General features: G+C 38.6%; 2 protein-coding genes across 3 annotated transcripts in view; one reads left to right on the top strand and one right to left on the bottom strand.

Moving 5' to 3' along the window:
- The window catches only part of RPS3A (ribosomal protein S3A), a 150,166-nt gene that overhangs the window by 103,794 nt on the left and 30,239 nt on the right, over positions 1-16,133 (bottom strand). The gene's annotated exons all lie outside the window — the stretch shown is intronic.
- The window catches only part of SH3D19 (SH3 domain containing 19), an 81,638-nt gene that overhangs the window by 40,766 nt on the left and 24,739 nt on the right, over positions 1-16,133 (top strand). Inside the window, exons 4-7 of one of the 2 annotated variants that reach the window (XM_059469907.1) lie at positions 5,645-5,687; positions 6,919-7,066; positions 7,295-7,496; positions 8,100-9,095. In XM_059469907.1, coding sequence (XP_059325890.1) covers positions 5,645-5,687; positions 6,919-7,066; positions 7,295-7,496; positions 8,100-9,095 — 1,389 coding nt within the window. Of the gene's footprint in view, positions 1-5,644; positions 5,688-6,918; positions 7,067-7,294; positions 7,497-8,096; positions 9,096-16,133 lie in introns of both variants that reach the window. The other variant, XM_059469906.1, reaches the window with a different exon arrangement.

Below are 16,133 nucleotides of genomic sequence, written 5' to 3'. Positions count from 1 at the left end.
ACCTGTGGACAATGCTGTATATCATTTTGTTTTGATAAGTCTCTCCATTTCTTGTGGCCAGAGAGAAAGAGGATTTATTTTCCTTTGGCACCCTGACCACAACTCCAGGTAGAACCACGGTGTCATTTTCAGTTCATTGACTGCTCCATAGGATTCAGAAAAATGAGCCCAATGTAACCTGAAGGAAGCAAGCATGTGAGCATGAGATTTGCTCAGGAGTAATCTTTTGATCTCAACTCTTAAAAAGTAATGATGGTCTCAGGCCTAGATGCCCCACTCTTATCCAGCTCCCACTGAAATCAGTGAAACTGTTTCCATTGATGCCAGCGCAGCAACGTGCACAAGAATGGCAAAGAAAGGGAAAAGAGGCAAGCCAAATGCTGCAGCAGTGAGACAAAGGGGAACAGTGTTTTCACTCACTTCTCCACCCTTCCAGACCAGGCTGTTGTTGGGAAGCAGGGCTACAGAAGCAAGTCTCTTATCCTAAAATGTTGGAAGAACCTGTGGGCTTGTTCTATTCTCATTCTGTCCTAAATAAATACATGGCTGAATGAAGGATGTGTAACAGCTTGGATGCACTCTGAAGCTGTGGCTTTCCATTTGGCAGTTTTGCAGCCATTTTTGACTGTGGGTTTTGTTTGTTTTTCATTTTATTTGTTTTGCTTGGGGGCTTCCTAGGTTCTTTTGGCTCCCACTTTTTCCCAACCAGATCAATTCCATGACCTCATTCTCTTCCCCATCTGCACAAACATTTGGGCTGGCATAATGCAGGGAATGGTGCAGAGGCAGGAACATACAAGGCAAGGAAAGGTGTAGGAAGGAGTGAAGTGCCTTCATAAATCACGATTATCAAATTTGAGTAAAACTACGGACTTGCTCTAAGGGTGTAGTTACACAGCAACAGTGCCAGACTCTACTGTGCCTAACAGTCAGATCAGATGTGAAAAAGGTATAGAGGGCTACCCTGAGGGTGGGAAGAGGAATCCCTGTTACCCCCCATGGTTATTATTTTATCAGTTCCTTCCCTGAAATTGCACAGAGAAGCACTGGACACAGGAAACAGAGGCAGGAAAGAGACTGCTGTTGGGGGTGGCATTTTCCTTCCCCTGTGCTGCTGGTGGTCTGAGCCCAAGGTAAACAGGTTCAGGGAGGAAAGTGAGACAAAAACTGTACAGACAGTGGTTATTTTTTTATCACTGTGAACTCGTTGTGGAGTCACATGAGTGCTAGCGTTCACTCAAGGGGACTCAAAAATCCATGTTTGGAAGGGGAATTGGGCATCACCATCTCTTTAGCTATGTTCGGGCATTAAATCAGCCCAGCTGCAATGTCAGACAATCTAATATTTCCTTGAGGTGCCTGGAACAGAACCAGAAAAGGAGCAAGACCTCCCCCTTGTGCCAAGAAACAGTTTGGGAGAAAACTTCCTTATTGCAGAGATGCATGAAAAATTCCAATTAGTTTGAACCTCCTAATCTTTTCTTCAGAGCCATTTCATACAGAAATAGTCTAACCAGATGTTGGGTGAAATTAAGGCTCTTTTTTCTGGTGTTGGCTTGAGGATTATCTGATCATTTTAGTGTTCCCTGAAGAAGAATCTCTGCAGTCATGTGACACCTTTGATATTTTAAAGACTGAAGGTGTGGCCTCTTCCATGGGAACATTCTGTGAGTTCTTCAAACTGCATTACTTTATAGGTAAAGGAGGGAGTGTTTGCCCACTCTTGAGGCTTTCCTTGAAATACTGTAATGAATAACCTTTATTCCTAATCATCTCTATAGTGAGACAAATTAGCGAAACAAATTACTTTTTAGTCTAATACTCTCCATATTTCATAAGTTTGAAAGAAATGTCTAACTTGGTTTTAGAAAGCATTGAAAGAAGCTGTGTTTTTAAATATTAGCACATGTCCTTGTTGTAGAAAGCTTGGCTTGTTTGAGACTATCTTTCCAATCTTTTAATGCAAAATTAAACTTGCTTTTAAAACACTTTGCAATGACAAAATTGTTCAGTGTTTCATACTGTTTTGCTAATGGAAGCACACAGATATTGTTATGCAGTGTGTGCATTGTGGAAGCACTCAGTGCCCACAACAGAACCTTATCTCTGAGCACATCCTTGATAACTTCAGTTGTCTTTGTATTGCCTTAAAAGGTTGCCCAAAAGATTGTAATTTCTAGCCCAGCTCTCTTCTGTTGCCAACATTTGTCTGTAGCATTGAACTTTATGGGTTTGGGGTATAATGGTGCTTGTACTTACACAGGCATTTTGATCCCAAAGCTTAAGATGCCCCCTGCATCATATGTATGTATTTCAAATTTAAATGACATATTAAGTACACTTGAAAAGTAGGACCCTGAGAAGAAACAGTAGAGGAAAAAATTTGAAACATAAGTATGCAGCACAAATGGGATACCCTTTGTGTCCACATGTTTAAAAATAATTGGAAAAGCCGACTAAATAGTTCTTCTAAGAAATATGTAAAGAGGAATCTATATATAGTCACTGATCTCTGTTTACAGTAATACTCTATTTACAGTATTTAATACTCTATTTACAGTATTACCATTAGTACTTTATTCTGTACAAGGTTAAATACATTTAGATGCCTCATTGACACTGGCTAATAAAGTGCCTCATTGACACTAACAGAAATAAATACTGACAATGGTATGAATCGATTTGACCCCCCCCCCCAAGACCAATAAAGTTATAAGATGAAAAAGTGAGGGTTTTATGCACTGATATTTTCCTCTCCTTCCCCTTCTGAAGCTATTTTGCTTGTTTTATTTACATACCCCTAAGCATAAGCTTCTGGAAATGTGGAAATGTTAGTGATTCTCACCCTGAGCATTCTTATTGTTGATGCTGAGAAACCAACTGTTTTCAGTTGTCAGTGTATAAAGCAGTGCTGAAATACATTTCCATTGACTGCCCTGATGGAAGAGAAGTTTTTTAAATCTTAAAACTGTCGTAATTTGAAATCTGTATTTTTCTGATGGAAAAATTAATAGTATGCTTTTTCAAGACAATCCACAAAGGGAAAGAAGAATGGGCTTAAAGGCTCAAAAGACCACAAGGCTAGAAAAATGGCTGCAGGTTTTTTTCTTGTGTTTTTAAAGTCAGATATATACTATATTTTAACAATTCATGTCTTATTTCATGCACTTTTTAATTAAAATTAATTTCTTAGAAATAGTGAAGGAATAAAAGCTGTGCAAGTCTGGGGACAAGGATTATTTAGAAAGGTTGTATTTTCTTTTCCCTAGCACTTGTGGAATACCTGAGAGCAGAAGATGCAATAGCTTTCATCTCTGTTTCTACTGTGGATTTAAATCTTCTTAAGAGCTTCCAAAACAAAATATGTTCTAAAAGTGTGGTTGTAAAATAATGGGACAGCAAAAGTAGAGGAGATGTTGACAGAAGAAGGGAAGACCTTTGTCAGTGTCATTAAAAAATAAATGTTTATATTAAATGTTTATATACACATGGAAGTAACTTGATTCCATTAATGCTTGAGAAATTTTTTTTTCCAGAAGAATGAATACATTCTGAAAATGTACATGATGGTTTGGGCATTAGTCCTCTTAAGGAGACTTGTTTATATATTTATATATCAACTAGTAAAATTATTTTTATATAAATATTTTAAATATGTTTGTTTACTTGAATTTTGGAGCTTGATGGATTACATAGATACCTCACTAGATTTTTTTTTTGCCTATGTTAAGAAAGGAAAAAGTCTTTCAGGCTTTTTTTTAGATTTTTCCTGTTTAATAAATAGAAGCACTTTGATAAATAGAAGCACATTTAGAGTCTCACAGGATGAAAGAGCTTGTAGAATTTATCCAGAAATTAAGAAATAGTGAAGTAAGGTGACCGGTTTTTCAATTCAGTTTTACATTCCTCTTTAATTGGCTTTTATTTCTCCTGCCTTTATCATTGGACTTGGGCTATAACCCAAGCACATGTATTGACCCCACTTACCAAATGAACACTTTCTTCTGTCATCTTCACAAAAGTGATCTTGGATTTGATTGGTTTGAGTCAGTTTGGGGGTTTTTTCCCAATGTATGTGTTAGATCAGCACTGTGTTGAGATCTCTGAAGAAGAAGCTGAAGGTGAGGTGTTTATTTACTTAGACAATTTTTACAGAACTGATTTAGATGTGAAATAATTTGATCCCAGCCTCTTGCTGGGATCAACCTGCCTGCCCATACCTCTGTGGTAGGGGATCCCAACTTCTTTGTCCTGAGATAAGTCCTCAGTGTAAATTATTATTTTTGGAGGGGAGAAAAGGCAGACCCAAATAAACAAAAATTTTAAACTAGAAAAAGCATTCAAAGACATTTGATTTCCCTCTCCTCATTCCCACTGTGTTTACTTGCTGAGCCATACAGTGGGCATTTCCATGTTCAGTTATATTCTTCATGGTTAATTTATTGCAAGGAAAACTTCTAAACAGCCGCTGTTAAAATTGGCATGCGACTAGAAATAAAATACACTTTTATTTTCATTTTTTAGGAAATAAAAATGTGAATTATCAGTGTTGTGACTAGACATTACAGTAATCCCCTTACAACACTGGCACATGCACTCTCCTTGCATGACTAACCCATTTGATCATGACTTCTGGCACTCTGAAGCCTTGGTTTGTTCTCCTTTACCTCCTCTTTGTCTTCTGTAACCCCTTCTTTTTTTCCTCTAGCACTCATGAATAGTGCACATCCAAAATGCCCTGTCGAAGAGGTATGTCTGACACAACACTCTGCAGCTCTCCAATCAAGTATGCTTTGCTGATTTTGGCTAATGATGCTGTGATGTTGCACAATAACAGATCCTACCACTTCCTTAAATTGCACTTGCTGTGCAAAAAATTTTTCCTTTGGATAATTTGTTTTTCTGTCTAAAGAAATCCAAATGAAAATGCAATGTGGCCATTGGAAAAAAATATTTGAATGTAAATATGGCAAAACCAGAAAAATTAAGAGGTCAGGATTTGCTTATTTTATGTAACTTAAAACACGTGGTTTGGGAAAAAAAAAGTTTCTGACTCTTAAACCACAAGTGATTTAAACTTTAGCAAATGTCTAGCTGGGAACATTTAGTATTTTCTTTTTGCATGAAGGAGAGTGAAATATCTTTTTAGCTTCTGTGCCTTAGTACCTTTCCCTTCTATAAAACAAAGAGAAAGAGACACTAAATAAGATTGAAGAGCACATCTCAGAAATTATTCATTTAAAGTAAAAGCCTGCTATGTTTAACACTTCCTTTTGTTTAATCCATGTGTCATTTTAATGAAAGGACAAGAAGTTTCAACTCTTGGTTCCCCACAATGCAGAATATAGGAAGGTATGGAAATGAAGAAGACAGGCGAAAGGACCATCTCTCTTGGTGGTAACTTGGACAGAGAGAGACTTTAAATGATTATGAACCTCCACTCTGACTATTTTAAAAACTTCTCATATTTAATACAAATATTTTTTTTAACCTTGGCCAGTCTTAAAATCTGTGATTTAGGATCACATGCTCTATGTTCTGCATTTCATTGATAGTGGATTGGTAAGGGCTCAGCTATTATCCTCATATTGCTGTGACAGTATATTTTAACCTCTTCAAATTTTTGTTTCCTTTCTTTAAATAGCTTCTCGGAACTCTAGCCATAGTGATCAACAGAGGGATAGAAGGTATGATGCTCTTATTTATATTGCAATTAGGTTTTACTGTAAAACTTGTTAAATTGTGTCACAGTGTTACTTTTTATGGCTTTCTCCTCTAGCTTATTTTTTTCCTTGTCTCTATCCTTAGTATGTTTAGAGTAGACTTGGAAAAAAAATAGAAATACTTTGATTTTTAAGCACGATAGGTTAAGAGTTTGAGGAATTCTCTCATCAACTTTTATGTGTCCTCAAAAGGAGAATGCAACCAACCATCAAACCTCTGCAGAGTTGTTTTATTTTCCTGACATCTATGTACAGGATCACTTCACAACTAAAATAAGCACACTTTCAAGCCTCCTTTCAGGTTCTCAAAGGGTATTGAGAAAGGAGGTCACCAACCTGGATTGCTGGTGAACTGAGTCTCCCATTATTTTAGATGTGAAGGAACTGTACCCTTCTTTTTTTTAATTGTTTTTTTAAAATAATTTTAAAAGTTACGCTTCTGCAGCTTTTTTTCTGTCAGGAGACCAAAGCTTCTGTAAGCAGATGCTTTATCTACTCACAAAAGTCCCTTTTCAAAGTGGAGGTTTTGTGAGATTCTGGATGGATCAGTGGTGCTGCAGGGACCATGGCCTGGGAGCACGGGCCACTCCTGCAGCTGATGCTCTGAAAGAGGAGGTACAGTGATAAACCAGGGGTGCTACCTGTGAGTCCTCACTCTCATGGAGGTCTCTGTAGTACTGCGTGATGGAAGCAGATAGGCCTGCCCCAAAGACCTTGTGAGCCTTGCTCTGCCCCACTTCAGCACCCTGGAAATCTTCCCTTGGGGTCTGAGGATACACAAGTTTTTAGGTATCCAGCCAAGAAGCAGTTTTAACTGCCCTGCCTGTTTTCAGATTGTAGCTGGCTAAGGACAAACACATAATTAGTTCTCATTATCCCATGAAGACTAAGACTTCTGCCATCTAATTCAGTTACACTTGTGTTTAAGTACTTTAGGCATTTAAATTATTTCACTGAAGCCAGTAAACCTACTTTTTGGCTAAGGCATTTAATTAGGGGTTTTGAATGGAAGCCTAAGTGTTTGTTAGAAAGTTCAGGTAAGTTGCTTTGAAATCATGGAAAAACATCTTTAAGTAAATAAAAAAAAACTGAGCTATTTTTATTTCCCATTCTGGGAAAACCTTGGGCTGTTATACTTTAAAAGAACTATTTGTAAATGTTTTAGGTAATTTTTCCCCTTTGCCTTCATTTCCAGGCGTCCTGAAATTACAATAGTTGCTGCTGAACCCCTCCGTCCATCCTCCTGGTTTCCAGGTGCAAGTCCTGTCACTCCTCAAGGATTAGGATTCCCTTCTGCTTCATCTCATGCTCAGTGGAGGAGAAATGAGCATCTTCCAGCTGAGGTGAGTGTAAATTTACATGAGACATTGTTTGATTTACAAAGGTTAAAAACTCTTTAGGTTAGACAAGAACAATTTTTGCTTGCTCAGATTTTCATCACATTGAATAGAAGACTATGACAGTGTTCTTTTCCTATATATATGTTAATTTAGTATTTTTTAATTCATATGCCAATTTTTTTTAAGTATCATATCTGGACGTACCTTAATATCTATATCTCTATTTTGTAGCTTCCGCCATCGTACGAGCAGGTGATAAAAGAAATCAATCAAGTGCAAGTCAATACAACAAATAACAATAATGCTGCTGCTCCTAGACATACCACTACTTCTGCAACACAAACTGACTTTCCAGAGGAACTAATCAGCCATTTGCCAGGAAGTAATGTAAAAACTAGTGTGCCTACACACTGGGAATCAGCAGGCTGTCGAGGTGAGACTGTTTTGGATTTCTCTGTGATGAAAACCTTACTCTGTCTTCTGAAGATGAACTTTATTGTTGGTCTGTGCAGCATTTACTATGAATAACAGTTAAATTTCTGTGAATTATTACTACTATAAATTTCTGTAAAAATCCTTTCTTCTGAAAAGCTACTGTTGCATTCAGAATATCATTAAAGTTTTGTTCAATTCAACCAAAATGACAGTCAGAACTTTGGGGCCTTAGGAGCTCAGATATCTTATCAAAATAGCAGCACTTCATAAATTTAGACTGAAAACTGTGCTAACCAAGTTGGCAAAGCTACTATACTCTTCTTTGTTCTGGATTTTGTTTGAATGCCTCTCAGTGCTGCAAGTTAACAGGAGCTTTTGGACTCAACTTGTAGATACCAAGCATTTCAGCAGTCTTCAGCTTATTCCTAAAGTTTGTATATTTTTCCATTCATCTTTTTAGGGACAGAAATGTATTTTTACAAGCACTAGTAGAGTTCTCAATCAAAGACATCATGTTTACCATCCTGATGGCAGTCAAAAAAATAATACAAATGAAATGTTCTGGAACAGATAAGTAAAACCTTTTATTTTCTGTTAGCAGGGCAGAGTCCTCTTAAACCTCCCAGGCCTCCTGCAACTCTTCTGTCTAAGTCTCCTGCAGAAAATGAGAATCCTTTAATAGTCTTTGAAAATCCTGAACGTCAGAGGTGCCAAGAAAATCCCAGTGCTGTGATATGTCCTGTGCCAAAACCAAGATCAAGAAGCAATCTCAGACCTGTGGTCAAAAGTACTGAAAGTAAGATAGACAGTGGAGAAGAAGTGAACCAGCCCAATGCAAAACAGCAGCAACCTCCAATTCAGCAGTCACCTCTTCTGGATGAAGACAGCTTACTAGACAATCACTTGGGGATGGACAGCATGAGTGCAGAAAGGAGCCAAAATAGTATTGTTTCAAGGATCAAAGCTTTTGAATCCCAAGGCACTAATGATACCTCAGGATTATCAAAAAAGCCAGAAATTGCCCCTCGTTCATTTGTTCCAAGATCTGTTACCACTAAGAAGCCAGTGATTGCTCCAAAGCCAGGGGTAGGCAGAGTTTCAGAAGAGTGGGATGCATGGACTGAAAGCAAATCAACACCTTCCAAGGAATTGCAGCCTCAGCCTGAAATAGTTGGGAGCAGTGTTGTAACCAAACCTGAACTGCCAAAGAAGCCAAAACCCAGCCTTGTTAAAAGTAGCAGTAGTGATTTTCTTGATGCGAGGAGTGGATCAGTTGCAGAAAACAGCGATGGACAAAAGAGATTTCCTGTTCCTGCTCCAAGGCCTCTTGTTCCTAAGAAGTCATGTTACTCAGAAAATCCTGCCCTTTCTTTGGCCTCACTAAAACCAGTTGCTGCTCCTCCACGGCCTTCTGTATCTGCCCAAGACAAGGTTTTAAAGTCTCTGGGGGAATTATCCCCTGCAGCCAACTCCCCAGCACCTGCTTTGCAAAATAAACTAGATGTGGAAGGAGATCTGATCAGTTTTGATGATGATGTTTTGCCCCTAAGTCCAGCCTGTGTAGTTAAAGATAGCATCGGTTCTGAAGCAGCAGCAGGTAAGAAGAAATTTTTTTTAAACTGTTACTATGGTTATTCTTTGCAGGTGTATCCTGTGTGAGTTACATCTACCTGTCTTGTTGGGGTTTATGTGTGTGTAAGAAATCTTTGGTTTTCTGTTATGCCAAGATCACTATGAAATTACATGGATTTTAAGACTTAGGAGATTTCAAGGCTGTATGTATCTCAGAACTTGTCTGCTGGATATATTATGTGATTACTAAAATAATGATAAAAGACTTGATCTTATGTGCTAGATGTCACCTCCAGAACGTCTAACAGTTCTCTCTGGGGAACTTGGGACAGTGTATCTCTCACCATCTGATGTGACTCATTTATGTGAGTGCCTCAAGGTCTGTAGTGGAAACCTGGTCATCTGAAGAAGGAGCAGTGTTTGTGGCATATAGGAGCACTCATGATCAAACATACTGGGGTGGTCTGTCCATCTCACCAATGCCTACTCATTTTCTCTGTCCTATCTTTCTGTCCTGTCATGTGACAGCATTCTTGTAACACAGTTTCAGCTTCAGGGTTTTTTTTAATAAATGAAAATAATTAATTAATTTGGACAGATCAATTACTATAACTACATTCCTTCCATAAACCTTGTTTGATACTATTAGATACTTGGAGTCAATTTTTTTTAGTGCTGTTTTTAGGTAGTTTAAGACAGCTGGGTGTTGGGCAGTCATCGCATTTTATTGCGATAGGTTTTGCCCTCTTAATATTCAATATGTCTGGTTTAGTTCACCAGCCCCATTCCAATCTAGGGAGAGTTCTGTTTTAAAGCAGAGGGTGTGTCATACAAAAGGCTCGTTTAAGGGAGTGGCTAGGACTTAAAATTTTTTTTTGTTAGCCTCATCTATTAGGTTTGTGTGGCCAGAGTTTGATATTGGGGGGCTACAGGGTGGCTTTCTGAGAAGCTGCCAGAAGCTTCCCCCATGTCTGACAGGGTGGGAAGGATCCCATGCTGAAGTAGGGGAAGAGTGTTGAAGTCCTCCCCTGAAGAGGAAGGAGTGGCAGAGACAAAGTGTGATGAACTGACCACAGCCCCTGTCTTCATCCCCCTGTGCTGCTTCAGGGAGGAGGTGAGAAAATTGCAAGTGGAGCTGAGACTGGAAAGAAGGGAGGGGTGGGAGTAGGTGTTGTTAAGATTTGGATATATTTCTCATTACCCTTCTCTGATTTGACTGATAATAAAGTGAAGTGATGTTTCCCCAAGTCAAGTCTGTTTTGCCATGATGGCAGCTAGTGAGTGATCTCTCCCTGCTCTTATCTTGATCCAAGAGCATTTTGTTACATATTCTCTCCCTGTTCATTGGAGGAGTGGAGTGATAGAGTAGCTCTGAGGGGCACCTGACATCCAGCCAGGGTTAACCCACCACACATCATTTGTCATCTTAACTTTCACAAAAGAGAAGTGTAGATGCTGTGTAGTTGTCACGGCAAATCAATATTAATGATTATTAACAAATGCAATTACTTCACAGTTCGTGAATTATATTGACAGATGAAGTTCCAATTTGTTATTGTTTCTCCTCTGTATTGTCATAAAAGCCCCAAGGCAGATATATAAAGTTCCCTTCAAGTTTTAAATTATTAAGATTGGTATGTACAGACATACAGTTCTCAGGAGAGCTTATGTAAGCAACGAAATAAGGCAACAAAAGATCTTGCAGGAGAGGTGATTATTTCAACATGGATAGAAGTCCATTTTTTCTTGGGCTGATAGATTCCAGGAACATGGCAAAAATGTCACCAAAACTGAAAGGAGGCAGCAGTACAGGGTGACTGGAGAGGTGTTTTGTACTTATGTCACGGAAATGTATGCCTGATGGTGTCTAGGTGGGAACAGAAGCATGATCATTGTGTCTGGAGGCTGGAGTCATGGAATAGACCCTGTACATGTAGATGGTTTTAGAGGAAATGCCATTTAGGGTAAAACTTTTGTAGTTTCAGTCATTTTATTTTGATTAATTGAGGTCGCTAATAGAAGGAAAATGTACCTGCTCTATGTAGTGGGCAAGAAAAGAGAATATTTACATTTTGAAAATGTATAAAAAGGAAAATAATGTTTTACCTATGTACATTAAAAGACAGACTTGCCCACAACCTAGAAAAAATATAAAACATTAATTCTTCCATTAAATCAGAGGTTGAGTGATCACAAAGGAAAATCACCTGAGAAAAACAGCTTTCATGATGAAGTGATAAGAGTGTTGTTCTTACTCTTTCTGGTTGGTGTCCTAGGTGCTATTCTTTATTTAATTAAGAAGAAAATGCTTTCCGTCCTTGTGGCTAACAAAGGAATTATTCATAGAATAGTTTCCTTACTTCTTAAGTCACCTGCCCGTGATTTTATTCATTCAATAAAATGTCATCTACTTTGCAATCCCTTCTTGTCCACTAAAGAGAAAAAGGTGTGGCAGCATTACCACTTTATTACACTGCAAAATTAGGACTGATTCCAGATTTTTGCTGGCATTTTTGAGCTCAAGATCATATCCTGTACCCTGGATAACTAATAATCTGCAGTGTCCTGATAGAGCATGCACAAGAACAACACTGGCTCTCTGAAAATGAGGCAGCACAGAGCACTAACACTGGCTATTTCTCATGTTCCCATAGGAACAGCTTAGGGATTTGCAAGATGAATCCATGGCAAAATGTTTTGTGAAGGCAGGAAGAGAAGCTCTAATCTTGCTCCCAGTTCCCCAGACCTTTGCATTTCTTAGATATTTGTCATTGTCATTACTTAGCAAAATGACAGTGCTCTGCTTGTTGTTATGGCAACCCTTAGGAAAGGAAGGCAGCTTTTATGCAGTGGCATTGGAAGGCAAGCACCAATATCTTGTTTGTCAGAGAGCAGCATTACATTGCATATTGCAGTGTTACCGGAGGTTCATTTTGTCTGGAACAGCTCAGCTGTGTTAGGCCAACGTAAACAGAACTGCAGGGATCAATCCCTCTGCTGCTGGCTCCTGCTGTGAAAGGAGGAAGGGGAAGTGTTCAGTGATGATGAGGAGGCTGCAGAAGGCAGAAGTTGAAGTGAGCAATATGAATGAGAAGGTGAAACAGGCAAAACAAAGTTCAGAGTCTTCACAGCAGTTTAGTTGACTGATATAAGACATCAGCTTCCTCTAACAGAAGGCTAACGCCACCACAGCAGGTGAAAGATATTTGAATACTGTGTCTGCTAAGAACAACAGTGTTGGCAGCAAACCATTCTGGTTTCACCTGTCTAAATGTCAGTTTTTAACTAGTAGTTCAACTACCAAAACTAGCTGAATGATTCAAGTTTACCTCAAACAATCCTGTGAGATTTGTCAGTGTTTGACAGCATCTCCAGCAGCACAGCTGTTACTTGAGTTTACCCTTATCCAAACATCAATAGTTTTATCTTTGTCCAACCTATGTGAAGAGTGGAATCATTCTGGTGCAAATAGAGATTCTGGATACTGAGATTTCTTATAAAGCTTTCAGCATCCACTCGGAGTCTGTGGGAGCTTTGAAAGCTTTGAAATTCAGAGGGGAATTGTGACAGAATCTTGCAGCCAACTCATGATGCTGGCCCAAGGGAAGTGCCAGGAGGGAGAAGTCAGGAATGACAAATCTGTAGAACTATTTTGTCATCACCAAAAACAGTTTTAAGTGCCATACTTTTGGACTCAAAGGCTAATGTTGAAAGCCATTTATGTTCTAATGAAATTACTTCTATTTAAGTCAGTCATGTAGAATGTGAAGGCATCTGTTTGGGACTCCACACCTTTTGTTTCTAATGCTGTGATGATAGTTGTGGTATTTTGGATCATCTGGGTTACTTCTGCGTTTCTTTTATGGCTGATAACAGAAACTTATGCCGTTCCTGGTGGTTAAAAGTTTTGGTAATGTATCAGGTGGGCTCAATTCTCACTTACCATTTTTACAAGGCTTGGAAATTAAATTCTAGTGCAAGTTTAGCTGTGTAAATTTCACGGCTTCAGAAGACTCATGATTTTTACCTGTCACTTGTATTAGTTGCTATGTCAAAGCATGTAGTGGACCTGCTTGCTAAAAGTTATGAGAGTATGTTTTGGACAAAGAAGATCAGGTTATGGTGCATTTAGAGCATACATTTGAATTAAAACTTGGAGGTGATATTGCTGCAATGTTTTTATTCCTTTTCACATGTGGGGAGCTCTTCTCTTCTCCCTTCTCTCTGGAACAGCATATAATTCACTGATTGCTCTGTGCCTGACATAGCTGAACTCAATTTCAACCAGATGCTTTGAAAAGAAGTTCAGAGAGTGCCTTACCTTGCCAGCAGGAGACAGCTCTCATTTTGATATCTTCATTACATTCAGGTCCAACAGTAGTGAGGCTACTGCATTTCTTAATTGTCTTATCTGTCTGTCTAACTACTTTATCATAGTATAAAGGTTCATTTCTGTCTCTCCTGAGAAAAAAATATCCAACTAAAGCAATGCTGCTATTCATTTATATGTATTGTTGCTTCCTGTGGCATGAATGGTGGCACTTGTGTGACATTATAGACAATTCAGAAAAACTGCTGCTTGAGTAACTCCAGATTTCTCTGCTGTGGGGATATTGCCCAGCTGCTTGATTTTAATTGCTTCCTCAGGACGGAAAAGAAAAAAAAAAAAAAAAGGAAATGCTTCTAACTGATAGATTAGTCCAGACATATCATCAAAATAATGCAGCTTCTCTTAGGGTTCAGCAGTGTTTCTGATGACTCTTATTGTGGTTATTTTCAAGACACCTGTCTCCTTTTTTACTTATTGACAAATTATAACCCCAGAAAAGAATGAGCTGTCTCATCCATTTTAATCTGCTCTTTGGTATAAAACCCTGTAAAAACAGTTTTACCTGAGGACATACTGCTGTTGGAGATTGGGGGCTGTGCTGTGTCCTGTTGTTCTGCTGCAAGGTTGACAGTGTCCAGGAAAAGTTTTGAGAAGCATCCATTAACTCTTCAGTCACTACAGATGCTTGCTTAGTGGACATAAATTGGAGCCTTCAAGGACTTTGAAAGCTGGCACAGGTGAGGGCCTTATATCTAGGCTCAGGAAACAAATAAGGTTTTAAAATCATAGCTACATAATAGATGAGTAGCCCTTTAGGTTTTCAAATGCAAATTAATTTGTTTTGAGTTCCAGGTCTATAGATAGTGAAGTAACACACAAATAATAATGTTCTTAATAAGATCTGTCTTCTGTGATAATTAAATCTGTTTATTTTACAGTATTTGAAATGCAGATATCCTTTGTTCACAAAGTTTGTCAAAGAACAACAAAATGCTTATTTAAAAGAAAATGTTTTTTAAAAAGCCCCTTTTTTTGCTGAAAGCGTGTGAGGTTCTTGCAAGAGAGTAGATAGATATTTTACACAACATTATAAATTACCTTGTCCTTCACATTTTCAGCTAAAAAAACATATTTTGTGCATCTGACTGCTTTCCATTACCTGCTTTGGAAATTTCCGGCTTGCCTGTTTTGGGGCACTTCAATCTCTTAGCAATAGAAAATCATTTATTTACCTGGCAAGAATGGACAAGGCTGTGTTTCTTAATCTTCAGGGCAATTTGGGGGTATATTTTCTTGGTCACCCATTGTATGTCCAAATACCCTCTGGCATCTAATTTTTGAAGTCAGACCAGGTTACACAACCAATTTCTAGCAACATGCCCTCACAGCTGACGTGTTCTGGGCAGGAGGTTTGATCAGAGACCTCCTGAAGGCTCTTGCAATCTGAACTGTCCTAGTCTTACATCAACTAGCAAACTGGATCTGTGAGAGAGGAGTAGCCTCCCAACTCTCCCATAATAGCTCGTGCTGGAATGCACAGTAGTTTTGTGCCAAAGGCAGTGTAATTCCCATCACCTTTACTAGTACAGATGAACAATGAACCAAATGGTGACACTTTCAGATACACACAGGTGTAAAGTATGGGCATTCCCCCTCTCACTTCCAGAGAGAAAAAGCTCAGAAAAGGTCCATCTCTATCTCTCTGTAGGTACAAGTGTGTCATTTTCTACCCCATGAATGCTTTTATTGCCATTAAATGTTACAAAATGTCCAAGAAGTTTTGCTGTTCTAGTGGTAGATTGTATCTGCTCTCCAGCTTTCTTACTACATGGATGAGATGTCAGTGCTCAGTTAAGGACAGTTTGCATTTTCAGCAAGTACATTTAAGTCAAATCTTCTGTGGCATGTCTTGGCAAATTTTTTCTATACAGAGAATAAAAAACTATATACTTTACAGAGAATACAAAACTGTATAGTTTGCGCAGTTTTGTCACACTGATGGCTAGGCTCTTTCTGCAAAGCAGATTTGCTTGCCTCTCCTGCAGTTTAAAGTCTGAAGCATACAAAGTCTCCTCCCAAATGATGCTGCATTCCTGTTGTTTGAGTGAGCTGGTCCAGTCTCCTAGCGTTGAGAGAGTACCAAGAAGCCTAAGTGTCACCTGAGCTTACTTTCAGGTTCTGCACAGATCAGATGCTGAAAGAACATGCATCCTATTGTCTCTCTCTTTTTTTCTTTTCTATTTTTTTTTTTTTAATTTTCCTTTCTCTTAAAAGTTGCAGTCATGGCCTGATCATGACAATGTTCCGTGCAGAGGGAGCTGCAAATTGCATATTTTGTGAAAGGTGGTGTAGTCTATATTATTCTCTTTGTGTCAGAAATCTATTTCTGAAAACAGTGAACTGTTAATTTTCTTGATGAAAAATACTGTGGAAAGCAGATTGGTAAAATCACTGATGCTGGAAGGTAGATTCCATACCTGTCTAATACATCTCTCTGTTGTTGTAAATAGGTTGAGATTTAAAATGTCTGAGTGAACATCAGACTTTTGGCATTTCACAGTGTTTCTTGAGCATGAGCCCTATTTTTTGAGGTGTTACCTGTCAGGTTTCCTTTGACTCTCTGGCTGTATTACAAGGAGGGGCCTGTTGTTGAGAATCTTCCCCCAAGTGTGGGTTGATTATGCTTCCATAAACACCAGAGTGCTTTCACAGGGCTTGGTTTTAATAAAACCA

Source organism: Ammospiza nelsoni, chromosome 4 (genome assembly GCF_027579445.1).
Source record: "Ammospiza nelsoni isolate bAmmNel1 chromosome 4, bAmmNel1.pri, whole genome shotgun sequence".
Classification (NCBI taxonomy): Eukaryota; Metazoa; Chordata; class Aves; order Passeriformes; family Passerellidae; genus Ammospiza; species Ammospiza nelsoni.
Note: the sequence above shows the minus strand (reverse complement) of the source record. Positions and strands in the feature narration are given on the sequence as shown.